We start from the raw sequence: 27,392 nt of genomic DNA, 5'->3' as shown, positions 1-27,392 counted from the left end.
CCCTAGAGTGAGGAGGACACAGGGGTCAGAGGTGGCTGCCGGGCGGGCGGGCAGAGGAGGGACCTGCCAAGAGGGTGGGCTGGCGACCTGGTGGCCTGGGAGCAGTCGGGAAGGGAAGCCAGCTGGTGACCAGAGAGCCCAGAGGCGTCTGGGGCTGCGAGGACAGCCCAGAAGACTGCAGCCATGCCTCACAGCTCCGACAGCAGCGACTCCAGCTTCAGCCGCTCTCCCCCTCCTGGCAAACAGGTAGAGTCCCCCTTCCCTCCCTTCTCCCGTCTGATTCTCCTGGGGGGACACCAAGAGGGACAGGCTTCCTTGTCCTGCCCAGGTTGCCGAGGAGCGAGGGAGTGGCCGGTGGCATAAGCAGTCTGTTAGACTTGAGACGTGGGATTTGCAATCAAGCTGAGCCTGTTGGCAGACACCCTAACCCTTCTGCCCATTCTGCCGAAGCCCCCTTTCCTCCTCGGTCCTCCAATGGTGCCCCTCGCCTCCGCCTCACCTGGATTCCCACCCCGTGAAGCTTTCTAGGAAGCCCAGGGGAGAATGAACATCAAAGAACTCTGGTCTCTCGCAGGAAAGGCTCTGCGTTCTCCAAGGCAGTAAATCACAAGAGGAGGAGCCTCGGCATGGGCTGCTGGCAGGCATGACCCCAAGGCTAGAGATGTGGTGTTCAGGGAGACGGGAGACAGCCGTCAGGGCAAGAGAGACAGGGGTCAGGGAGAGAAAAGGAGAAGGAAAAAAAAAAAAAGAAGTTAAAAGGAAGGGGAACCGGGGCAGCACGGAAGGCTCTATCGTCTATCTTACCTACTGGGGCACTGCCCCTGTCACCAGCACAGCCAGCAGAGGGATGCTGGCTGCGGCCAACACCGCTCTCTCCCGTGGCTTCTGGCCAGGAGGAAGGAAATAAATCAGGAGGTGACTAGAGACTTGGAGACATTTCCTAGCAGCTCAGCTCAGCTCCAGGGAAACCAGAGAGATTGAGGTAGAGATTCTGGGGCGTTTGGAGTCTAGATTGTGACTTCTAAGTCCAAAGTTTCCAGCGTGGGGGTTGCCAAAAATGGGGTACTCTGCCTGCTTCACAGTTTCTGGGGTGTTCTCTTTACCACATGTCTTGACATCCTTCTCCATAGGAAGGCTTCTTTCTCTTCCGATACATCGTGGGATTAAAATGTCTCTCATTTTTTTCTTAGCACGGATATCCAGGAGGGCTTTCAAAATGCTGCTGCCAAAATAAAAGTAATATAACATGGGTCATGCATTAAGAGGAGAGGAGCAGGTTGGGAGGAGTCCTAGTTGAGACCCCTAGAGGGCAAACAATCCAGTCCTCTGCCCGAGATGGTATCAGGGTGGTTCAGATTGCCTGGAAGTCTGTACTCTTCTTAGGAAGGAAATTACTCATGGCTTCCATGGTAACCTGGTCCGCATGCCCCTCAGAGGAAGAGCACTTCCTTCCTATCTAACCCAGTGCCCTCCTACTGCAATGGCTGGAAGTGTTGGGCAAATTAGTGAGGCATATGCTTGGTGAGCACAGAGTCTTGCCCTAGGAACGGCACACCTCTAGACTGTGGGGGACTTGCAGAAAGGCTTCACTCAGACTCCTGCATTCATCCTGCAGCATCTGGGTGAAAGCTGGAGCTAACCTCTCTGCCCAAGCAGAGGACATGCCCATCTGCAAGATGCACTTAGAGAACACCCAAGGTCCCCTGATCCTTTTAAGTGTCCATTCACTACCTGCCACGGCCAGGTAATCTTCACCATTAAAGCCAGTCTTGACCTCTTGAGCTCAGGGTCATGGGGAATGTCAAGGTCACTGTGCATAATGAAGGGAATTCAGGGAAAAAAAAGACAGATCTGGGATGGGGACCTCAGCCCAGGAATGCAGCAGAAGGCACTGCCCCTGTCACTAGCACAGCCAGCAGAGGGGTACAAACCACGTGTACAGAAGCTGGCACATAGTAGGTGCTCAAAAAGTTTTGAAAAGAAATAGCAAGAAAGTTCTGAGCCAAAAAGCGAGAGAGTACGGGTGGAGCAGCCCTGAAGAGGGGGAGAGGTGATAAAACACACTTCATCGCCTTAACCATCTTTTCCAAATACAGCTCTATTGAGGCCTCAAGGTCTTTGCCCTCTTCCTGTAACTTTTGGGCAAAAAAATTATAGAGTCCTAAGGGAGCATAACAGAGTGTGGGGAAGAGTTCCCTTCTGTATTTGGCCTTTTGGTAAATAGGGGGTGGATGGGCAAATGAAACAATGAAGAAATGGAAGGATGGATGGTGGACATCAAACAGCAGGAGAGCCTGCGTTAGCTCAGAAGAGAGAAGCAAGATGTGCCTAATTCTCATCATATCTGCTTCCCAGGACTCATCTGATGATGTGAGGAAAGTTCAGAGGAGGGAGAAAAATCGCATTGCTGCCCAGAAGAGCCGACAGAGGCAGACACAGAAAGCCGACACCCTGCACTTGGTGAGTGTTCAGACCTTTCTTCATCCTCTTGAGCCTTAGACTTTGCTCCCTGCCACCCATGGATGCTTACACCACAGCTTTGAATCTGCCTGCGTGGGGAAGTGGATGTGGGGGTAGTAAGAAGAAGGGTGAGGGCTGTGGGGTGAGGGGGGAGAGGAGGCTCTCCTTTTAGTGTATTGAGAAGATTCTGTCAGGGAATGAGTCAGAAGGCTGAAAGAGAAAGGAGCCCCTTCTTGCTGCCCCCTGAGGAGGAATGAGGGGTAAAGGAGTTGAGCAGGGGAAGCCCAGAGGCTGAAAGGAAGGCAGAATCACCTGCTCAGGGATGGGGTAGCCAGAGAAAGCTCCATCCCTCATGAGCCTAGAGAGCAGAAGGGAGGACTGTCTCTGGGAGGAATTTAGATGTTATGAAGAGCTTTGGGGAAGCCCAACATCCCACAGTGCTAGGATCTCATATAGTCCCATCCCCTGGGAGCCCAGTTGGGCAGCCACCCTGCATTTGAGGCAAGGAGGTCCATAGGGTACTGCACGTTACTTCTTTTTTTTCTGAACATCAAGGTTTTATTTCGAAACTTCTCCCTTTAACCATATCCCAAGGGAGTCTGTGGAATATGTGGTTTCTAGTGCACTTACTTGGGATGCTCACCATCCTCATTGAGTTGCTTCTAGTCTCAAATTTTCTAGAGAAGGCCCTGACCCCTGGCTTGAGCAATTCAATGCTGAATTGCAATTCTACCAGCAGCCCCAAACCCTAGTTGGTGTTTCTAGATTCTGGCTGTGTGCTTTGTCGGTAATACTCCCTCCTTGTCTGCCATACCTTATCACCTGGCCTCTCTTCACTCTGCCCCTTAATCTGGTCCTTGTCCAACTAACTCTTACTTCACTGGCTCCTTCCTCTTCCATCCACTCCACTTTCTCTAGCAACTCTGCCTTTCTGCCCTGCCTCCTGAACCATTCCCAAACCTCCAGCATCCTAGTAACTCATTTCAATGGTAAAAGAGCAATTGGCACCAAAAATGAATATGCTTGTGTTTATTTGAAAGATTAGCAATGGAAATCAGCCAGTTAGAATAGCTGATTCCATCTTATCAGGAAAAAGTAAGGTGTTTATGTGTGGTGTCAGATGGGTTTTGGACTTGATTGGGGTGATCAATTTGCAAGGTATATAAATGTCTAATCACTATGCTGTACACCTGAAATAAATATGTATTGTTTGTCAACTGTAATTGAAAAGTAAATTTATAAAAAAAAGAAAAAGCAAGATGCAGTTTTAGAGAAAAGCTTTGTGAGGAAGCAGAGAGCAGGCTGCACCGACATCTCTGATGGGATGCCTGTGTTTTATTGGAAATGTAATCAGCGTATCTTCCTTTGCATACTAATATAGTTTGAAGTTCATAAATATTTGTTGAGTTGAACAACAAAGAAAAAGAATGAATGAACAGCAAGTCTGTCCTCTTTGATAACTGTGATCAGCAGTCTAAATGTTAAGTTGTTAATCCTGCTACTGATATGTTCTCCATGATTTCATTATGGCTTAGGATCTCACAATACTCCCGTTTACTATTTTAAGCTTGAAAATCTATGATCAATCACTTTGTCTCTATCAGGGTCTGATTCTAATTCAATATTCTTTAGAGCAAGCCAACAACAACAAAAAAAAACACACAAAGAAATAAAAATCAGAAAGGATAAAACCTTCCTTTTTTGTGCAAGTAGACAATGTCCTGAGACTGGGAAACTGCTATAAACTTTCTAAGTTTGCAATTTTTTTTAAATGTTGAAACTAAGTATAGCTCAGCAGTTCCGCAGTCAAAAGGACAGGGTTTGAATCTCAGCCCCACTGCTTGCAATCTGTGTGAGCAACCTTAGAGACGCTCTTCACCTCCCTCAGATTAAAATGGAAAATGACAATTACTACCTTATAGAGATAGTGTATATAGAGTTCAACACGGTGCCTGGCATATAACAAATATTCAAAAAATTTAAGGATAATAAGAGTAATGTTAAATAGTTTTTATAAGAAACAAAATAAGTCATCATACTTATATATTTTATATATTTATATAGTTATGATGATTTATTTTGCTTCTTATAATAATAAAGTATGTTATATCTATAGATCACAGAATTTCACAGAAAGATGTCTTCAAGGCTGGAGCGTTCAGACACACTTTTGGTGCTTCAGACTCCTCTACAACACTCCCCGACCCCGGAAATGGTTCCAAACTCATGCCAGCTCACTTAGCATGAACAAAGGAGTCTTCCAATCTCCAGCTGCACCATTGTCTCCTTGTACATTCAACCCACTGTCTTCATTCAACCCACTGGGGATATATCAGTGAGGGTGCTCTGTATGTTTCTGTGCTGTGGCCAGGTTTTCAGCGCTGACTCAGCTCTCTCACTCTATAAGAGTTAGAACCAAAAGATTTAGCCCATCTGATTATACTAGTCATAACTAGATTAGGATAATCCCTGGGGCTTGGAGTCTGTAGAGCCTCCAATCATGTACACATTAACACCCCGACCCCAGCCTCAGTCTCCAGAATGTTCCCATCTTCTCCACACCTAGACACAAACTCCTCCCCACTCCTTTCTTTTGAGCACCACAGATTTCACGTTCACTTTTTGCCCAATGAGTAGGTCACATCAGAGTTTACATAGCAATTTTGCAGCCAATGCAACTGATGTTTTTTGACTTCAGGTAGAATCTTTTGGCCACAACATATAAATCTGTCACCATCAAATGGAAAGTTTGGCTCTGGTCTAAATGTTTATTTCCTCTCAGGTGGTAATTACCCATCTTCTCCATCCATTAGCCTCTTACATTTGTTATTCAGGTAGAAAATCTTCTGGTTATCACCAACATCCTTAGGGTTGAGTGCTTGGTTTGCCCTGGACTCCTTTTCATGCTTGGCTCCACATGCTGAGGTTCTGAAACTATTCTCTGGACCTCTGACATAGTCATAGGACTCATCTATCAACACTTTAAAGACAAGGGTTTAGAAACTACTGTGAGTAAGCAGCACATAGGACCATGTTTGTATTAGTGTGCTAGGCTCGTATATACTAGGATAATGCCATCTTCTCAATTTCAACATTACCACTACTATCTATCTTTAAACTACCAAAAGAATTACCTTGTTTTTCCTGTGAAATTGGGGGATACTTATTACTTAACACTTTCCATATTTATCTATAGTGGTTTACATCAAGATACTGTACATTAATTGTTTTTAAAACAACACAGTAGGGAAAGACCCTCTTTTGATGATTGTATTTAATCTCATGCAAATGTTACAACATCCAGCATTGACTATCCCTCACATAAACTGGACCAAGTACTTCTTCTCATAATATCAATAGAGTCCACATTCTCTTTTAAAAAATATATTTATTTTTATTGATTTCAGAGAGGAAGGGAGAGGGAGAAGTAGAAACATCAATGATGAGAGAGAATCATTGATCCGCTGCCTCCTGCACGCCCCCCTACTGGGGATCGAGCCCACACCCTGGGCATGTGCCCTTGTCCGGAATCAAACCTGGGACCCTTCAGACCACAGGCTGATGCTTTATCCACATTCTGTTTTAATTTTCTTCTGGTTGGGTGTCTCACACAGCACCCATTACACTAAGTTTCTGCAACAGACAACTATAGAGTTTATTAGGTTTAGTACAGACATTGATTAAAAGGAGAAGGGCATATTTTGACCAGTTCATTTTCAAAAGGTATCAGTAGCTAATAAGTGGACCCAAAATAATCAGCTGAAAAACTTAAAAATTTTAAGAGAATCCAGTCAGCTTTCAAAGTTAACACAAAAAGTAATAACTTTCCTATATGTAAACCATGACCAATTAGAAAATTTAATTGGAGACAAGATTCCATTTATAATACCAACAACAGCAAATTGAAGGAAGGAATAAATTTAACAAAAAATATGCAAAACTTAATCTTTAAGATCTATAAAATTATTCTAAGTGACTTAAAAACACTCAAAATAAATGGAAAGGTATATCTTATATAAGGATAGCAATTTTGTTAAATTAATCTAAAATTTAACTTAATGTGATCCCAGTAAAAGCCCAATAGGACTTTCTGGGATTTGGAAGAGAACTAGATTAGCTATTCTAAGTTCCCAGAGAAAAATAACCATGTGAGAATTTCCAGAAAAATTCTAAAGAAGGAGGGCAACTAGAAAAGATTACCTGAATAAGATATTAAAGGGAATTACAAATGTAGAAATAAGAACAATATGAAAAAGACAGAATATTGGATAGAATAGAATACAGAAATAAACCTCAAACAAATTCAAATTTAAGACCCAATCACATATGTCAATTCCTAAGACACAAGTTCAAATGCAAAATGAGTAGGATGGCATTTCAGACCGGTGAGTGAAAGCAATTATTCAATAAATAGAATTGGGACAACTGGCTAGCCATTTTGGTGGGTGGCGGCGGGTGGGTGGGCGGGGGGAGCGGCAGGGGAAGCTAGCTTCTTTATTTCTTTTTTTTTATTGTCTAAAGTTTTACATATGTCTCCTTTCCCCCCGATCTTTATTTCTTATACAACTTACTTATAGATTACATGTTTTTTACAAAAAAAAAAAAAAAGAAGAAAGAAAAGAAAACTAAAGAAATTTGGGGGAAACAAGCATTAAAAAATTTATCTTGGAATGGAGTTTTTTCCACATAAAACACAAAACCTTGAAACCATAAAGGGAAATACTGCGAGACATTACCTTTATACATAAAAGTGAAATTTTCTATACAGCTTAAGCTACTATATGCGAGATCAAAGGCAAATGGTAGACTGGGAAAAACATCTGCAACACATATGACCAAAAAAGGGCATATTTAGTTAATATGTGAGAGCTCTTATGAATAATAAAATGATTGACAACCCAAAGAAAAAAACGAGCGATGATTATGAATAGGCATTTTACAGGAAGAGAGAAATAAATGGCAAATAAATATGGAAAAGTTGCTTCTTTTCATAATAGTTAGTGAAATGACAAGTAAAGCAATGTGAAAGTCGCCTGCCAGATTGGCAAAGAGGAAAATGCTGCTAATACACGACGTTGCCAAGGCATTAGAGAAGCAGGTACCACCACACATTACTAGTAGGGGTATAAGTCGGTACAACTCCAGTAAGAGGGCATTTGGCCATGTCCATCCAATTTATAAGTGCACACCCTGTTACTTGGCAATTTTCCATATAGGAGTCTATTTACAAACATACCCACAGATTACACAATTATGTACATGTAAAGATCATCATGGCTGCATTGTTAGTCATAGCAAAGACTGGAAACAAGCCAAATACCCATCAGTAGAGAACTAATTAAACTATAATTTGCTCGTTCAGTGGAATACCATGGGATTGTTAAAATAACAGGTTACATCTGTCTGTGCTAATCTGAAAAGATTATCAAACGTCTATACTCTTAAGTGCAAAAGGTGTGAACATGGCACATAGTTTGTGCCCATGCATGTTTCTAATAAAGACAAAAATTTATCTGTGCATATATATATACGTGTAAACTTAACATTTTTCAAATAACTGTTAATGGTATTTATTTCTGAAAAGTAGGATGGAAAGTCTAAAGCAGAAGAGAAATACTTTGCATTTTTTACCTTTTAAAAATATAGTTTGGATGTTTTCATCACCTGTTTTCATTTTTATAATATAGATATTTAAATTCTCAACATCGATCATTACAACATATGCATTAGGATGATTTCTTTCCAAATTTTGATTTTAGGCACTGAATAGTCTCCCACTGTGACATTTTATCCTCTGATCATCCACAGATATCTCATTCCTTTGGGAGAACCATCGGTTAAGATTTATAATGAAGAACCCTAATGTCTACAGGACTATGCAGGCCGTAAAAGGGATGGCAGATTGGTTTCATTTGTGTGGCCATCCGGGTTCATTGTAGTGGCTCGCAGGTGCCTTGAGGTAGGAAGGATTCTGAGTCAGTGGGAAAGAGAGTTGAGACCAATTGAGAAGCTTTGTTCACGAAAAGGCGGAAAGTAGAGGCCATGTCAGGCAGACAGTAGTAAGAGCTCAGAGCTGTGCTGTTGGCAAGTCAGATCTGGCCTTGAGGGTGGAATTGGAAGCAAGGTAGAGTAACGGGGCCAAATCTGAAAGCTGAAACTTCAGGTACTCCCTTCGACAGGGGCAGGACAGGTGCTTGCCAGGGGCTGGCTCCTGAAGGAGTCCCGCACTAGTTTAATAAAAGGGGAAGGTTTACAGGTTCCAGAGCAGATCTTTAATGCCGTATATAGCAAACATCACGAGTGTAAATTATGCATTAAATAAAGCTTTAAGCTGATGCTATGAGAAATAAGATATTTATAACTGGAAGAAATCTGAGTAATAGAGGAAAAGAAGCTCAGCAAAGATGTTAACCGCCCAGGCCTCCTCAGAATAACACTATTGCTCTTGGTCTTCTGGGAGGCCTGAAAGACAAGTCTGCCTATGGTCCCTTTCCACTCACAGAGCTCTTTTGCTCTCTCCTGGAAAGCATTCCATAGCTTTATTGGCATCGAGAAGTTATAAAAAATTCGTAAAACAAAACAACAATAACCAAAACCACAAAGAAGCAATGTTCTGACTGGTTCTACCCTAAAAATTTCCGTGTAAAATCAGCGAACCATCTGTGGAAAGGAGACATTTCTCTTGGCTTCTATTGCTATGAATTTTTTATCAAAAACATATTGAACACAGGACTGTGTACCAGGAACTGTGTGTTATGTGTGCTACCTGCTGTACCTCATTTAATCTGTACAAAAACTTCACTTTGCATGCCCTATGTTAGGTTAAGTAACTTGTCCAAGTTCACAGAGCTTGTAACTAGACCTGTCTGACTTCAAAATCCATCTTCTTAACCAGTAAGCTATACTGCCTCTTTCTTCAGACTCTTATAAGGATGTATTCATCTTCCATAGCCTATATCCTCCTTGAATCTCTTCCTGAATTTATTTTTTGTTCTTTAAGCAACATCCTCCAAAATTTCACTTTCCCCCTCCATCATTAGGCCTGGTCAAAAAAGTAAAGATGTCTCTATGAAATATATCAATATTTCCACTGAAACAATATTTTTTAAAAAGCTGTGTAAGGATGAATATTAACATCTTATCTGTGACTACCCTTTGGAGCAGCAATTTCACTTACAAGAATTCGAACAATTTCACTTACAAGAATTTGAAGAAAAAATGTTGCACAAAGAAGCTCAATTCATTATTATTTATCAATACTATAAAATTGGACAGATGCCCAACAATAGGGGATTATACATATTATGAAACACTCACCCACTATCATTTGTGCTGGCTTTAAAAATGACTGTGAAGATTGTATTTATCAACACAGAAAGTTGTCAATGACATAGACCAAGTGAAAAAAAGTAAGTGACAAAGAGTATGCAGAGCACAGTCTCGTTAATGTGAAATGTGTGGGTTTGGTCATGTTTGCATGCATAAAGAGATGTCTGGAAGGATATTCTCTAAAAGCCTCACAGTGGTTATTTCTGAGTGGCTGAGTTTTGAGTAGCTTACTTTATACCTAGCACTTTTCTGTCGTTTTTTTATTTTATTATGATGAATATATACCATTTTTAATCAGATTAAAAAAATTAGACTCTTTTCTTTATGAAGCTGTCCTCAGCAGCACCCAGCCTTCTTTCTCTTAAAAAGAATGGGAGAGTCTTGGCAAAGAGCCCATGCCCAGGCAGCTTGGGGGGTTTCTTAGTCTTCTTGGTAGGACTCCGTCAGGCCCCCGGCTTCCTAGGAAGCATAGATTGATTCCACAGGACAAAGTCCCCTTCAGATGGTGGGTTATTTGTAGAGAATCCTGTCAGGGGTCCACATGGCAGCTTACCGAGGGAGTAACAATAATGGCTATCAGACTCCCTTGTCTATAGAACCACAGAATTAAAAGGAGATGCTTTGGGCCAACCTACTGTGTTACCAATGAGGACACTGATGTCTTTCTCAAGGGCAACCAAGAACCCAAACTTCTTGACTTTTCACCATTAGCTTAAAAAAACTTTTTAAAATTATTTATTGATCTGAAAGAGAGAAAAACCCATTCTTATATGTGCCCTGACTGGGGATTGAACCCACAACCTTGGCATATGGGCGTGATACGTTAACCAACTGAGCTATCTGGCCAGGGCCCCACCATTAGCTTTGTTTTGTGCCATATTGCTAAGCAGGACTTTGTTATTCAGATGGTGTTGCTCTCACATGTCCTTTTGCAAAGAGTAAACCAAGATGAAGCCGTGCGCCCCTGGGTCTGGGAGAGGCCACTCGCCTCTTGGTCCGGGCGAGGCCCTGTGCCCCTGGATTCGGGTGAGGCTGGGTCCCGGGACCGGGTGAGGCCGTGCGCCCCTGGATCCGGGTGAGGCCACGCGACCCTGGGCCCGGGTGAGGCCACGCACCCCTGGGTCCGGGTGAAGCTAGATCCCGGGTCTGGGTGAGGCCGTGTGCCCCTGGATCCGGGTGAGGCTGGGTCCCGGGTCCGGGTGAGGCCGCGCGCACCTGGGTCTGGGAGAGGCCATGCGCCCCTGGGTCTGGGTGAGGCCTCACGCCCCTGGGTACGGGTGAAGCCGGATCCTGGGTCCAGGTGAGGCCGTGTGCCCCTGGATCCGGGTGAGGCTGGGTCCCGGGCCCGGGTGAGGCCACGCGCCCCCTGGGTCTGGGTGAGGCCACGTATCCCTGAGTCCGGGTGAAGCCGTGCCCCTGGGTCCGGCCGAGACCAAACCAGAGGGAGTCGGACCTCCGTTACCACCATTTGTCCACCATCCAGAGCTGAGGGGTCAGTGCTGACATGTACACATAAGGAACTGGTGGACATTGAAATTGGGTCTCAAAAGAACTGTTAGTCCAGAAAGAAACTCACTATAGACTGATTCATTTGCCTGTCAGCATAACTATTATTGCTCGTCTCACATTCAGTTCTTATAAGTATATCTCTAGTGACACATGATCTCGCTCATCTAGGGGAAATGATGAACAACATAGACTGATGAACAAGAACAGAACCAGAAACAAGGAGGCATCGATCGGACTATCGGGCCTCAGAGGGAGGATAGGGGAGGGTGGGGGGAGGGGGGAGAGATCAACCAAAGGACTTGTGTGCATGCATATGAGCCTAACCAATGGTTAAGTTCAACAGGGGGTTGGGGCATACGTGGGGAGGGGTGTGGGATGGGAATGGGGGGATGAGGACAAATATGTGATACCTTAATCAATAAAGAAATTTAAAAAAAAAAGAGTAAACCAAGAATTAGGCAGTATGTCTGAATGCCCTAGAGACTCTTCCGCAACAGAAGCCAAGCATACAGCAAGAGACCAGAAAGGGAGAGAGTCTAAGATTGAGAGGGCCTGATGTTTAAGTGTTCCTTTATTTTATTTTATTTTTTAAAATATATTTTTATTGATTTTTTACAGAGAGGAAGGGAGAGGGATAGAGAATTAGAAACTTCGATCAGTTGCCTCCTGCACACCCCCTACTGGGGATGTGCCCACAACCAAGGTACATGCCCTTGACCGGAATCGAACCTGGGACCCTTCAGTCTGCAGGCCGACGCTCTATCCACTGAGCCAAACCAGTTAGGGCAGTGTTCCTTTATTTTAAAAGGTCTTAAAGTTGTAGCCCAAGATGAAAAGGACAATGACATATTGGGGAAAATATTTTCATCAAATGAAATAAATGCAAATTTAATGTTTATGCTGTAGAAAGAACATCCTTTTTAAGAAAAACATCAAGACTCCAATAGATTAGTGGACAGAAGCTATGACATAAAAACTTATGTAACATTTTCCCTACCAGAATGAAAATAACCTTATTTTCTATTCTGATTTTGAAAATGACACACACAAAGGGTTTTTCAACCTTGACACTACTGACAGTTTGAGTCAGATAAGTTTTTGTTGTGTGTGTGTCGGGGGGGGGGGGGGGGGCGCGGGGGAGGGGTTCTATGCATTGTAACATGTAAATTCTATCCACTAGATGTTAGTAGCACCCCCTCAGCCCCAGTTCTGACAATCAAAAATATTTCCAAACACCCCCAAATGTCCCTTGAGGGGCAAAATTGCTGCTGTACCAAACTGACACATAGCAAGTTCTTCCTCTGTAGTAATCAATAATTTATAATATTATGAAGAAATTTTCAAAAAGCCAGTTGGCCAAATAAAATGTTTAAAATTAGGTTGTAAGGAAATTGATGTATGCATTCACTGCTGGTGATGTGGCACATCTTACGTTACCCTTCTTCAGTAATACAACTTGTTCAGTAATACTTACCAGGAACCGGAAGCCTGGCTGTGCCCTGTGCCACAGTACTCTCACTCCTAGGACTTTATCTAGGAAATATTTGAACAAACCAACAAAAACTAGCGTGGATCAAGATGTCCACTGCAGCATGATTCATGATAGCAACATTTTGATAGAACCACATGTCTGACATTAGAAGACCATCTTCAGTAAATTGTGGATCATCTGTTTGATGATATAGACATTAAAAATATTAATTGTGGTGATTATAACAAAATTATGGCAGGAAGGAAATACCTATTGTATCTGTACTATGATTGAGATTTTTATAAAAATAGGTATTTTATGTTCGTTAGAAAGGACAAGATGGCAACATGCACAAATGAAAACAGTCTTGTTAGAGGACTAGGATCATGGTGTTATAGAATTTTTTAAAAATATCTTTAATGTAGTTATGCTGTACATTTTTTTAAGAAAATGGTCAAATAGCAAAGTGAACTCTGGATGAAATAATAGATAGGAACAGAGAAGATGTCATTGACCTGGAATTTGGGGGTCAGGTTTTGATAGGTCTTATCATTTATCCTCCAAGTGGAAACACTTTTGAGAGTGAAAAGGGGCACTAGAAACAACTATGCCAGGACAATAAGTACGAACTGGAACTGTCCCAGTAAACATCTAGTCATCCTAGATGTAGAGGAACCAAGAAGGGAGACCTGGAGCTCTCAGGAAAATTCAAGAGTAGTGATAAATGTCAAGGCCAAGCAGAGGGGACTAGAGTCCTAGCACTAAAATGTCATCTCCTGGACCCGAGGACCCTGTAACTAAAATATTTTCTGGGTATGTGCCCTGACTGAGGATTGAACTCACACCCCCACAAGAACATGCCTTATTGCTAAGGAGGTAGGGTGGCCCAGGGAATTATACACACTCCCAGTACTAGTGCTAATGTCAGCAGAAATGATTCATTCTGCTGTACAAGTACACGATAGCCTCCTATGTGCCAGGTGCATTGAGAATACAGCAGGGACAGACTGAGTCCCTGGTTTCATGGACTTTACATTCAATTGGAAGTCAGACTGGAAAACAGACAAATGAACACACGAATCACACGAAGAGGCTTTGAAGAAAATCAAAGAGTGTAATTAATGGTGACAGTGACTCTAAGGGATGGGGATGAGGACAGTGATCAGGGATGGCCTTTCTGAAGCCCTGAACATCTGAGATCAAATATGGGGAAAGTCAAGTCTGAGCTAGCGTTCTTAAGGTGGTATAATTCTGCTGCTTGCACCCCATAGCTTTAGTTTGAGGAACAAAAGTGTTGCTAAGCTGGGGTTCGACTTGGACTTTAAAAATAAAGATTCTCTTATGCTTATTTGTAACTATCCTGGAATTACAAAGTGGGAGCTATTCAAGTACTTAAATGGTTGGTTAAACACTCCTGGGAAGTTTTATGGGCATCACGAATTTCTTTAGTGGACTCTCCATTTGCAGGTCTCAGATTTTGGTAAATGATTACCAATTCCAAGTTGCCAGGCACTGTCCTAGTCACTGAGGACAAAACAGTGAAGACAATGATCGTCACTGCCCTCTCGGAGCTCAATAGTTCAGAACTAGTTTGATAATGTTGTAATTAATGAGATTCTAATAGATGCCCTACCTCTTGTCTTTCCATCTTAAAAATGAACTATTCTGGGCTATTTGAAATTGTTTTCACTAAGTATAATGCAATAGTAATAGTGAGGCACTTTGCCTTAAACAGGCATTAACTTTCAGAAATTTTTTTTTACTTAGAAATGTTCTTCCACCCTTTTGATGTTCTTTATATTTATACTAGAGGCCCGATGCACGAAATTTGTGCAAGAGTAGGCCTTCCATCCCCCGGCTGCCGGCACCAGCTTCCCTCTGGCACCCGGGACCCCGGCTTCCCTCGCAGCCCTGGCTTTGTCCAGAAGGATGTCCGGTCTAATTAGCATATTATGCTTTTATTGCTATAGATTATTTATAAATAAAATTCAACCTTGTATATATTTTTATATTCTTACATTATTTTAAAGAAATCAGCTATTGATGTGATTCTCAAACTGCTTGCTCATTTAGCTCACCTGGGAAGTATTTTTAAAATATGGATGCCTGAGACCCACTTCAGAACAATGAAACTGAAATCTTCCAGGGGTGAAGTTTGTGAATGAAGGCTTATTAAAGCTCTTCGGGTAATGGCAATGTGCAGCCGTGGTTGAGAGTTGGGAGCAGTGACGTTTTAACTTTGTCAGGAGCAGGTGGTAGAACGTGAGAAGTGAGTGTGGGGCAACTATATGTGTATAACCCCAGCGCTCAGTCTCAGAACCCTGACAGCTTAAGAAAACAAACAGCCCTAGCCAGTTTGGCTCAGTGGGTAGAGTGTCAGGCCCGTGGGTTTGATTCCCGTCAAGGGCACGTACCTCGACTGCTTGCGGGAGGCAACCAACCTATGTGTCTCTCTCATATCGATTGTTTTTCTCTCTCTGTCTCTCCCCCTCCCTTCCGCTCTAAAATCAATGGTAAAATAGCCTCAGGTAAGGATTAACAAACAAACAAACAAACAACCCCACAAAAACAAAACAAAACAAAGTTCAAACCTATGTATTGATGGCAATTATTAGTTGTGTTTGTTTCTCAGGACTGGACTTGCTAGTGATAACCTTGCTAACTTGAGGTATCAGTTAGGAGTGCAGTCAGTTACAAATAATAGAAAACTGTCAAACAGAGTCACACCTAAGTCACGGTTTATTTTTCTCTCATAATAAGACATTCAGAAGTGGATAGACTAGGGCTAGTGCGAGGATGTCATCAAAGCACCACGCTCCCTCTCTCTGTCTGCACAGCCATCCTCAGTGTGTGACTCTCGTCCTCAAGGCTGCAGTCTGGCTGCTGGATCTGTGCAGAGGGAGGGAGCCTTTGTCCCGTGAGGCTTTGCCGTTTTAGTTGGGAAGGAATGCTCTGCCCCATAGGTACTCCTGCTTATATTTCATTGGTCAGAATCTGTCACATGGTTTAGAGCAGCTGGGTATTTGAGGAATTCTTTCTCTAGAGCAAAGTAAGGGGAAGGGGTTTGGGATAGATGCTGAGTGGGTCAACCTACAGTGTTTCTCACAGATGAGGTCAATGAACTCATAGTCCTAAAAGCCAAGGAATGGGTGACTGGACTCCAGACAGGGTCCTGAGGGCATGGCTGATGTGGCTAAGCATCAGGTGACGATGGAGGGTGCTGATGGTCCCAGCACTTCAGCTTTAAAGCATGAAAGTGAAGATTTCTCAGAATCAGGCATATACATTATTCAGTGCAAAGACCTGTGGTTTTGTGATTCTTCTCCTTCCCTCCTCAGGTAAGGAACAGGAGTCAGGGCTAATTTCCCCAGGACTAGTAGGAGGCGTAGGCATAGATCCCACGATGGCTGGGGCAATGTCCCATCTCTCAATTTGCAGACTTCTCCAGGAATGGGGGGGTTTGCCCTGCATGTGCATTGGGTGGATGGGGGTTGGCAACTGGTGGAGATAGAACATATAACTGGGTGTGAGGGACATAAGCTTTGCACACTATTCTCGTATTTAAGTGTGGTTGAGAGTTAAAATGTCACACTACCAATAAGTGACTGTATGTTCTCTTAATGAAGAAACACACAGGGACTATTTTCCCTTTCTGGAAATTGTGTTTCGAATATTCAAGGAGAAGGTCAAGGCACTCAACCAGAGCTGGCAGGAAGGAGCCCAAGCCCTGCTCGCAATGCCTGGAGAGTCCCTGCCAGAGCTTTGGGCGAGAGCCTGTCCTTAGCTTTGGTCCCAGCTGGCTTCCCTGTGGTAAGGGACCTGCCTGGGGATTCCCCCATCATTTAAGAGCTCTTTGAGTGACCCCCTCCTTGGCCCCTCCAGTAGGGAATTCCCCAGAATGTTCCCACACCCCCATGAAGCCTCTTTCTTAGCCACCCCCAAGCTGCTTGTGGTTCATGATAGGAGTGGCATCAAGTAAGCCCACAGATGAGGGTGAATTGTGAACATCAGCATTTGGATTTGCATGAGGTAGGAAAAGAGGGAAGATTAAATTGGAAATACAACAGGGATGAGGCCTTACAGGAGATAATTATCAATAAGATTTAAACAGACTTAAAGTCAAGAGAGGATGGTGGGCTCCTCTGAAGCCAGACTGCCTCAATTCAAATACTGTTGCTGCAACTTATAAGCTGTGTGACCTTGAACAAGTTACTTAACTTCTCTGAGCCTTAGATTTTCTTCTTCTGCATAATAATGTTATTTACCATATTGGGTTGTTGCAAAGATTAAACATAATGATAACTGTAAGGTACTTAAAAGAGTGATTGGCACATGGTAGCATTCAATAAATGTTAGTTATTAAGTCACGCTGCATCATTGTTTTAAAACTTTGGTTCCTACTAACCTTTCTAATATAAATTGATTTTTCATACCTCTGTCCCCAATACACACACACACACACACACACACACACACACACACACACCTTCTCAACAAGTGGGGATTAGAAGCTCTAGTTTGCTAATACACGCAGGTAGTCAATTTGGGATCTGAAATATTGGAGAGTTGAAGAGGGCTTTGACATCTCCTAATCCTGTGTTTTTTAACATTCAGTGCACATTAGAATCCCCTGAGGAGCTTCAACAGTGCAATGCCCAGGCTGCACCCCAGACTGATTAAATCAGAGGCAAGCCTCAGTGTTGTTAAAACTCCCCAGGAGATCCACTGTGCCCAAGGCTGAGACTCATTGTTCTGGCCCAGTCTTCCTGTTCCAACGTGAGGCGATGGGCTCAGTAAGGGTCACCCAACCAGGATCAAGATCCAGGACCCCTGACCCTGCCAGTTACCACAGATGGAGCCCACTGTTGGCCTGGAGTTAGTTAGCCCTCTAGCACAACAGCTGGACAGGAGATTCCCTCCCAGCTCAGGGCAGGAGACAGATGCCCAGCTCGGTGATTGGACGAGTGTGACCGACTCAGGGATCCTGTACTGTGCTGCTTAAGGATCACCCAAACCAAGACCCACTTTTCTCTTGGGAGACTATAGGGCAGGCAGCCAAGGACTTCTTAGTAATCCCTATGGACCTTCAGTCAACTCAGTCACCAGTCTCTCGGGAGAATCTGTTGGGTGTGCTACAGAGAGCCGGGGCTGAGCTGTGGGGAGCCCTGCTCTGCTCCTTTGTGGTTATGGGGCTTTGGACCAATCACTCATTCGAAGTTTATGGACCTCTTAGAAGCCAAGTGTCTTGAGGTCAATCCTATAGCCCCCTTTCCCAGCAGCTGTTGCCACAGTCATTTTGGGGGGTGGGAGGAGTAGGTTTGTCCCAGGGCTCAGTTGACCTCGTCTGTAAAGTGGGGATAATAATCATAGCTGGCCTTCCATACCCGCCTTGGAGGGTTATTGTGAGGAGCCTGAAGGGCCTAAATGAATTCCGAAAAGCAGAAAGCAGGTTACCGGGAGGACAAATGCAGGCCCACCCCTCCCCCACTGTCGCAGAAGACATGCATGTAAGAAGCGGAAATTTTCCTCCCAAATAGTCCTCTCCTCGTACCCCTCACTGAGTTCTAAGTTTCCAGCCCGCACTGGGAAGGTAGGGGAGGCGATCATGGTACCTCTGTGTAAACTGCTACTCCCACGACCATGTTTGCCAGATGCCCCTGTGTGAGCCCTGTCCAGGGCATGACTGCCCCAGCGAGGGTCAGAGTGGACCGAGCAATGGGAGGTGGGGATGCGGAGGGAGGAAGCCCCAGATCAGCCGCTTCCTCCCGCAAGGGAAGTCAAACTCTTCCTCTTGAACGCGTCTGGCTGGCTGCGTGGCCCCTGGGCTGGCAGCGCTGGTTTCTCGGGGTGGGGGCGGGAGGGGAACAGCAGGAAGCAGTCTTGCTCCCCAAGGCATAGGCAAGTTTGCTGTCTTAGGAGGTGGTTTTCTGGTTAGAGGCGGCAGTGGTTACGAGCCCCCTCCTAGAGCTCTGGGGTCTGCAAGCCAGTGGGGCAGGGAGACGGAGATGAGAAAGCCGGAGGGAGCTCAGCCGAGCGGGCTCAGACGGAGCTCAGAAGAGCCTGCCGTTACTTCCGGAAAGCCGGGCCTGCCTCTAGGCGGGGAGAAGGTCAGAGCGCTGCAGCGGGTCCCGGCGCCGCCTACCCTGCCCCTCCCTGCCGCCTGGGGTTTGCCCAGGCTCTTCGGAGCACAGAATTTACAGTAAGTGTTGTCACCAGTGGAAACTCTCAGAGGGGGCGAGGAAAAGGGCTAGAGGAAGGGACCAGCACTCCAGGCCCCCAGTTCCCGTCTTACCAACACCCCCTGCCCCTCCGGGCCTAAGTACCGTTATATCTCCCCTTTCGGTAAAGAGGGGATGCCCTGCCTCTGGGACGTGCCTGGAAACAACTACAATGGTAATCGAGCCACACCTTGCAGAAGCAGCGGCCAGTGGCTCTGACTCCTGGCATCCCACCCACCCCCACCCCACTTTAGAGATGGGGGGTTTCCTTTGTACTTACCTAGGCACGTTTTCTAGCTCAGAGCCACATACCGGAAATGCCAGGCTGAAGCTGTGCATGATCACGTCCGCCCTTTATGAATGGCAGGTGCCGGGTGCAGGGTGAGGGCCGTTGGCAATGTAGCTAGCTCGTTCACCAGCCTGCAGCTCACGCTCCGAGTGGGTTATTGAAGTTATCTTACCTCTCCCCACTGCCCATCATGATTTTGAGTTAACTTCTAGTCCAGCAGTTGATGTCATCAGCCAATCAACCAACAAACATTTGAGTTCCTATGTACTGTGTACAGGTACTAAATACGTGATAGAATAATTAAAACAAGTTTGATATCCCATTTAACTGGTATTTTCAAACTTTGTCTGATTGTTAGGATGACCTAGGGCACTTCTTAAAAACTCAGATTCCTAGCCCTGGCTGGGTAGCTCAGTTGTTTGGAGCATCTTCCCAATATGCCGTATTTGTAGATTTGATCCCCGGTTAGGGAACATACAAGAATCAGCAAATTATAGTAAAAACAAGTGGAACAACAAATCTATGTCTTTCTCCCTTTCTCTCTCTCACTCTCTCTCTCTCCCCCCCCCCCCCCGTTCCTCTCTCTCAAATCAATAAGTTAAAAAAAAAATAATGTCTTTTTAAAAAAGTCAGATTCCCTGAATTCACCTCAAGCCTCAAACCTACTGAGTTTAAACCTCTAGATTTCCAGGAAGCACCTGAAACTATATTTTTCACAAGCCCTCTAATTAATTCTAATGACATGGTAGGTTTGGAAAATGCTGACCTAAAGCACACAAAACTAGCACAATAAGGCCTCGATTCCAAATATTAGTTTGCTTTTTGAACTGAAATTATAATTTATTTGCATCTTCGGTGCCATTTCCCCTTCCTCTACGGGCACCAATGTAGTGGAAAAGTTTCACTGAGTCAAGACTCGTGAACTGCAAAAAACACATTGGAAATGAAATCCCCCTGAGTTTTCTGAAGGTGGGATTGTTCTCCAGCAAATGCTAATTCCAGAGTGTCACTGTTAATTAATTAATAATGTGATCAGTAATCAGCACTCTTTACCCTGAGTTTTCCTGATCAGCACGTATCTGATGGTTCATCTGAGCAACCGGGGAAAGGTGTTCCTGGAAAAAAAAAAGGAACCACAGGGGCTTGGGACACACCCAGAATGCCGTGTAACAGGCTCCTGGGTGAGCAGAACTGAGCAAAAACAAACACGGGTGGATAGTGACCATTTAATAACCTGGGTGACACAGACAGTTCACCAGGGATCCCATTCACAATGTTACAGAATTTACCAGGCAACCGAAAAATACACAGGGGGTACTCAGAGACTCAGGATAAACCCACTTATTTTCAGATGTACTAGTACAGTGATTCAGGGGTACAGTTCTCCAGATCCTGAGTGAGTGACTATGGAGGGAGCTTTCCCTTTATACCCTTTGGTTTCTTTGTTTTCTAACTACCAGGCTTTTGTGGTGGGCTTCCACAGCCCCCTCCCCCCCCGAGTTGTTAGAATGGAGAAGTTAGGTTGTATCTACTAGTAAATGCCTGGCCTGGGTGGTGCTAGTGACCTCCCCTCCAGCTAAACCGGTACATTCTTTGTTTATGGCCCCTTTGTAAACTGGGAGTAATTAGGAAAACACGTCTTGCTAGACCAGATTGTTAAGAAAGGGGCAGTGACTTAATTATAGGCTATCAAGAATGTACATTAGGTTACTGGCACAGATTCAGATTGCTAGGCCCCCTCCCCCCCCCAAATGTCTTATATTCCCTATCAATAAGACTAAATGCAAATATTGGGACCTCTTGGAAAATACCCTATATAATAAGAGAGGAATATGCTAATTATCTGTTACGCTGTGAGGTGTAACGACCAACCGCATAAGGACTAGATCATGGATCTGCAGGAGGGTGGGGCAGCGAACTACAAGCGGGAGGCGGAGAGCTACAGGAGGGGGCAGGGCAGCAAGCGATGGGGGGAGAGGGGGAAGGAGGGGAAGCTACAGGAGGGCGGCAGTGAGTTACTGGTGCACAGATTCATGCGCCGGGCTACTAGTACAGTGTAACAGAGAGTGAAAAAGAGTGAAATCAGGATCAGATGTTCTCATAAACTCTTTGCCATTTTTTCAGGCTCTGGCCTGCCAGCCAGTTTTTTTTGACAGACACTTGCCACCCTCAACCCATATGCACACTCACAGAGACCCATGTACCTACATGCACAAAGGAGAACACTCACACCCAAATTCACATGCACATTCACACATACACCTCTATTTGGTTGGAACCATACGAAACTGCCATTCTTATAGGTCGAAACAGACAACTATCAGCAATTTCATGTGGTTCAACCTAATATATATGCATACACATGCACATATATACACGCGCTTATACAGATACACACATACAGCGCTACAAACATATGCGCACATGTGCACACACTCACATGTGCAAATCCCCCGATTCCCTGCTCCACGGATGTGCCTGTCAATCTAATCTGGCTCCTCCTGCTCCCACCCCACCCCTCAGATCTTGGGGCCTGGCCCGACATTAATCTCCAGTGCTGATCCCTCCCCCCCCTCACAGGAGAGTGAAGACCTGGAGAAACAGAACGCGGCTCTGCGCAAGGAGATCAAGCAGCTCACAGAGGAGATGAAGTACTTCACGTCGGTGCTCAGCAGCCACGAACCCCTGTGCTCGGTGCTGGCCGCCAGCGCGCCCTCGCCCCCCGAGGTGGTGTACAGCGCCCACGCCTTCCACCAGCCTCACGTCAGCTCCCCGCGCTTCCAGCCCTGAGCTTTTCCAGAGATGGGGGAGAGCAGAGCCCACACCCCCAGTCCCCGGCTGCTCCGCAGGCCTCAGGAGGGGCACACAGACTGTGGCCAGGTGGCCCTCGTCCCCCAGAGGCCTCTCTCCACCTGGAGATGCGGAGACAGGGGCCTTGACAAGGACTGAACACAGGACCGAAGCAGGAAGTGGGTGAGGCCTCCTAGCGGGGTGGCAGCCCCTCAGCACGTGCTGGACCCCATGCGGGTGGGCGGCCCAACCCAGAGTTGTACCAGGTAAACCGCACAAGGGCCGCAGCACAAGAGAGAGGAGGCAGGGAAAGGTTATTTTTCTAAATAAATGTCTTAAAAAGAAACCCGTTTGGCAAGTCCATTTCCCTGGAAACCTTAAACTCTGTGGGGCTGGGGCCTTTTTTTTGTTCTTGGCCTTAAGAGCCCTTAAAGCTCTGGAGATTCCGCTAATCTCTCCCCTTTTCCATCGTTTGTTAACCTGCTTGGTGAGCTGGGGCTTTCAAAGACTCTTCCACCCTCCCTCAAGCCATCTCCTTGATTTTCCTCCCCAAATCACCTCACCAGGACCCCCCCCCCCCCTTTCCATTCCTCATGGCCCCAGGCTTTCTAGATTGTCAGCGGGTCATTCTCTAGTCATGGAGAAGGACCAGGACAAGATGCCATTCAGCGCAGCGGTCATTCCGGTTGATGCTCCCCCATCCCACCCACACAACGACACTTCCTCAGCTCCGTCCAGCAGCCAGCCCTGGCCGTGTGGCGGGCCAGGATGGTGCCAGCCCCCAGTAACACAAGGGCAACCCCTCACGGGAGGCAGTGCTTTCCTCATGCCCCCATGGGGCAACATGTGGCTTAGGGTCGCAGGCACGTTCCTGCTGAAGACCTGCCCCGGGAGCTGTGATAGATAGAGCACACGCTGGCCTGTCTCCACGAGGCTCTGCAGGCCCCCGCTTTGAGCGCAGCTGGAGGGTGACACAGGGTTGCCTTCAGAATTTCAAATTCTCAGTATTGGCTGAGCCTGAAACCAGTGTGCTCCGGTACCCCTGCTCCAGTGTCCCCCAGCTCCTCAGAGACCCCCAGGCCAAGTGCCCGCTGGCCCGCATGCTCCACACCCCTGCCCAAGAGCAATGGCAGCCCCCCGCCCCCAGCCCCTGCTGAGCCAGCTGGGGACAAAACCGACATGGGAGGCGCCCGATTCAGCCCCTTCATCAGCTACCCTCTGTCTCATCCCTTGGTCCTTCAAAGTCACGGCCACTGCCCGCTGCCCGCTGCCCGCTGCCTCCCTGCCGGCAGCTGTCTGGGACGTGGTGACCAGACGGAAAAGAGGGGAGCAGGGCGGGTTCCCTGTGCCAGAACCTCCTCAACCAGGATCAACAGTTCTGGTTGGTGGGAAGCAAGGTCTCAAACCTAAACCCTCTCCTGCCCAAATCTCCTTGCCTCATGGAATGATGCCAGTATTGAGTTAGTGGAATAATTTTCAACCGGTGTGCCATGAGAATTTTTAAAACATGCAATCCCTGACTATTTAGTCAGCGGCACGGACCTCTTTTCCCTGAGATTGTCAAATGAAAAAATGACAACAGCCAACACAACAATAGCCATCTGGTGTGAATGCATGAAAATTATACCTGGTGGGGTGTTTTTTTAATCAGATATTTTTTGTTGTGCCACAGACTTTTAGTAATTAGTTTATGAGATGAAAGAGGTTGAAAATCGCTGGGCTAGTGTGATTATCACTAACCTCTGCAGAGGCCTGGAGAAGCGGACCTGCTTGTGGCCTGTCTATGGGAGGAGTCCAATTCAAGGACCTTTGAAGGCACATTGCCACTGTTGGGCCCCTCATCTCCGAAGCGGATGCCCACGGATGCCCAGTGTGGGGGAACTGGGCTCAGAGCCGGTGGGAGACAGCCCAGAAGACCTTCCCCGAGTATCAGCATTGCTTCCAAGGCAGAATCTGGCATTTTAGCCATTGGCCTCCCAACAAAACTTGGTAAATGGGGTCCTTCTCCCAGTCAGTGGACTCAGTGTAGAAGAGGGTGTGTGATGAGGGGCTGTGACAAGCAGGATCTCTCCCATCCATTTCCTCCAGGGCCTGGTTTTGGTAGCTAATGCTCTAGGTGGCTCTTCCCCTGTGCTCCTATGCAGATCAAAGAAGCCAGTGGTCACTTCAGATGTTGCATGCACCGACAATAATTTGTTTTTGTTTTTGTTTTTCACAGTCTTAAGAACTAGAACTTCAGGTTCTGCTTTCTTCACAACTAGCTCTGCCAGGGCCTGGCCTCTCTTGGGAGGCTGGGGCAGGCTTGCTTCCAATCAGAGATTTTTCTCCCCACCCCTGCTCTAGCACTGTGATTTCCCCCCAGAAACCCCCACAGAAGACACATGACCCAGGCTGAGCATCTTCTGAATGACATTCAGGGCCAGAACTCACGTGTGCTATTCCCATCTCTCAGCAAGGACTTCTCTCCCCCTTTTATTCTCCACTTTCTAATGACACCAGGCAGTTCTACTTCTCCTTTCTGATCAGCCTGGTAGAGCCAGCAGAAGGCTAAGCCTAGGGTAAGTGCTAATGCTGACTTCATCTCCACACAGGGGAACTGGAGGGGCAGTTATGAATAGATTTCAACATCCAGAGCTTTGGCTATGGATGTCCCGCCCACCAGCTTCTGTCCCAGCCTCCTACTCATGACAGGAATAGCTCCCTCAGGCTGATGGGCCATTGACTTACACTCAAATGTCTCCAGGGGCCAGGCAGGCATTGTAAATACACGAGGCTCACTAGTCATAGGACAATTGGGAGTGGTGGGGAGTGTGGCAAACTGAGGAGTGAGCGGTTATCTGTCTAAAGCAGGCAGCTGCCCCTCATTGCCATGTGAAATTCAGGCCCAGTGTAACCATATCTTTCATTTGTCAAGAAAAGCCCAAATTAGAATTTCTACATGAAATCCTCCAATTTCTAAAACACTCTGCAAACTAAACAAAATATATTTGTAGAGTAGGTTTACCCCTAAAATTTGCAAGAACTGGGGCAAGCATACAAACAAAGGCCAAATACCATATGTCTAAATGTTTGCACATTATAAATGAAGCTTACAAAATGTATTAAATATTTTAAACAAAACATACTATTTTCTGCTACCTTGAAAGATATCTATATACATAAAAGGCTAATATGCAAAGTGTCCCCTCGGGAGTTCTACTGGGAGACTGGGAGTTTGATTGCTCGCTATGACCCACCAGGGGCTGGCGTGGAACAAAGAAAGGCCCTGGCCGGCAGCCAGAAGGCCCCAATCAGCCCTGATCTCTGGCCAGGCATAGGGACTCTACCTGTGCATGAATTTCATGCACTGGGCCTCTAGTATCTTCCTAACAACCTGGAAGGCAGGTTTTGAATTTAGAATTCTTCCATGCTTCAGAATGTTGTATAGGCTCAGAGAGAAATAGCCCCCGACTTCAGCCTGTCCTCTTCTTGTCCCTCCCCTGGCTCCTCCTCATGTTTACATCGGTAAACAACCAGCCTGCAAGACGGGGGTCCATGCATACCCTCCCACAGAGCAACCATTCCTGAGCCACCCCTTGGGTCCATGGGTGCACATACCAGTGGTCTGGTCTACCTCGGAGAAGGAGAAAGGGGGCTACAGCTCCGGGGAGCCAGCTCAGGGCCACTTGGGCAGGCGTTTCTGGTGTCTTGGGTGTGTGAGGCTTTGGGTGGGCATGTACCCCTGGTTCTAAAGACTCCTTGCCCCATGAGAAGGGGTATAGTAGGAGGAGGACCACTGCCAGCTCCTATAACATGGGGGTCTAGAACAGGAACCTCTTTTGCCCAATCTGAGGGTGGCACTGCAGAGGTCTGCCAGTCTGCAACCCTGATCTAGGTCAACGCTGTCTCCCTGGAAAGCCCAGGCGGTGTGTGGCAAGAAATGGTACATGACAGCGTCATCCTTATCTGTTGCTTTGATGTGAATGCTCCTGGGGAATGTCTGTTTCCTCACCTTCCATCCTTGGTGTTTATCTCTTGCTAGCAGTGTTATTCCCTGAGTTAATGTCAAAGCAAATTACGGGAAAGCCAGATTTTTAGTCTTCAGGTTGAGAAATGTGGGTGGGGAGAGAAAGGGAGGCAAAGTCAACTTAAAGGTCACGGGGTTGCCATCTACTGGACCCAAATGTACCAGCAGTGTTTATTAATATCTCCAGCCAATGTCACAGTTGTGACTGTGGCTTTACAGTCAAGGAGGTGAGCCAGCTGGGTGCCCCACTTCTTTCCAGACAGACAGTCTGTGTCTCTCTCTCTCTCTCTGCAGCCCTGGCCTCTTTCCACCTCACATGTTTCAGTGGCCAACGCTGCTCAGGAATTCCAAAGGGGGAGAGGGCTGGTGAACTAAGACAACACTAAGGTGGTAGAGATGTAATCATCTTTTATCTCTGCCCTAGGGGACTGGCATTTTAAGAGACACTTTGGCAGAGTAATGCCTGACCCAAAGGAATTAGGGCCTAGTGTGGAGAGGAGATGTTTAATGGAACTCTTGCTATGTGGATGACTGGCTACTACACTGGCCCAGTGTGGATTCCAGGGGAATGGGAGATGAGGTCGGGAAGGGAATAGGGACAGATGCCTCCTAAAAATCTTGCTTTTCAACTGCTTGATACGTGATTTAGTTTATTTACTGCCAGGAATACAGTCTAAAAACTTGGTCCTGGTTTAAAGAATCTACCAGCAGGCAGAAATAAGCCCCATAGGGGAATTCACTAGGGAAATTTACACAAACAAATTTTATTGCTGCCTGGGAGATTCGTCTGGCTTCTTCTGGTAAATTACTGTTGAGAGGCTGCTGAGCTTGTCGCTGTACCTAGAAACCAAAGTTAAGAGCAGAGACTGACAATAGACCTCTCAAAGCCCTTCTCCCCCCTTTTTTTTTCTTGCTTCAGAATCCTCACCGAGTCTAGGATGGAAATGTGCTCAGATTAACACATTGCATTTCTTAGACTCCTTTGCAGCTAGGAATGGCCATGTGACACAGGCCAGCGAGGTATAAGCAGAAATTGCTGGGCACGGCTTATGGGAAAGCTCTTTAAAAGGTGGGCCCATTTAGCCCAGCTGGCATGGCTCAGTGGTTGAGCATCGACCTATGCAGCAGGAGGTCACAGTTCGATTCCCAGTTGGGGCACATGCCTGGGTTATGGCTCAATCCTCAGTGTGGGGCATTTGGGAGGCAGCCGATCAATGATTCTCTCTCATCATTGATGTTTCGTCTCTCTCTCTCCCTCTCCCTTCCTCTCTGAAATCAATAAAAATATATTTTTTAAAAAACACACAAAAAAGGTGGGGC

At 46.0% G+C, this 27,392-nt stretch overlaps 1 protein-coding gene across 1 annotated transcript; it reads left to right on the top strand.

Annotated features, from left to right (window-relative positions):
* Positions 1-22,406, top strand: BATF (basic leucine zipper ATF-like transcription factor). The gene is made up of 3 exons (XM_008138814.3): positions 1-246; positions 2,356-2,460; positions 21,857-22,406. Exons 1-3 carry the CDS (start codon positions 184-186, stop codon positions 22,064-22,066), a joined length of 378 nt encoding a protein of 125 aa, XP_008137036.1. The 5' UTR covers positions 1-183; the 3' UTR covers positions 22,067-22,406.
* Positions 22,407-27,392: the final 4,986 nt, after the last annotated feature.

Source organism: Eptesicus fuscus, chromosome 5 (genome assembly GCF_027574615.1).
Source record: "Eptesicus fuscus isolate TK198812 chromosome 5, DD_ASM_mEF_20220401, whole genome shotgun sequence".
Taxonomy (NCBI): domain Eukaryota; kingdom Metazoa; phylum Chordata; class Mammalia; order Chiroptera; family Vespertilionidae; genus Eptesicus; species Eptesicus fuscus.
The sequence above is the reverse complement of the archived record's forward strand: the minus strand, read 5'-3'. Positions and strand labels throughout refer to the sequence as shown.

Bases quoted from the DNA above. Each gene is read 5' to 3' on its own strand.
- BATF (XM_008138814.3), top strand. From the start codon at position 184: ATGCCTCACAGCTCCGACAGCAGCGACTCCAGCTTCAGCCGCTCTCCC. The intron at 247-2,355 runs GTAGAGTCCCCC...TCTGCTTCCCAG, and splicing joins CTCCCCCTCCTGGCAAACAG to GACTCATCTGATGATGTGAG. The intron at 2,461-21,856 runs GTGAGTGTTCAG...CCCCCCTCACAG, and splicing joins AAGCCGACACCCTGCACTTG to GAGAGTGAAGACCTGGAGAA.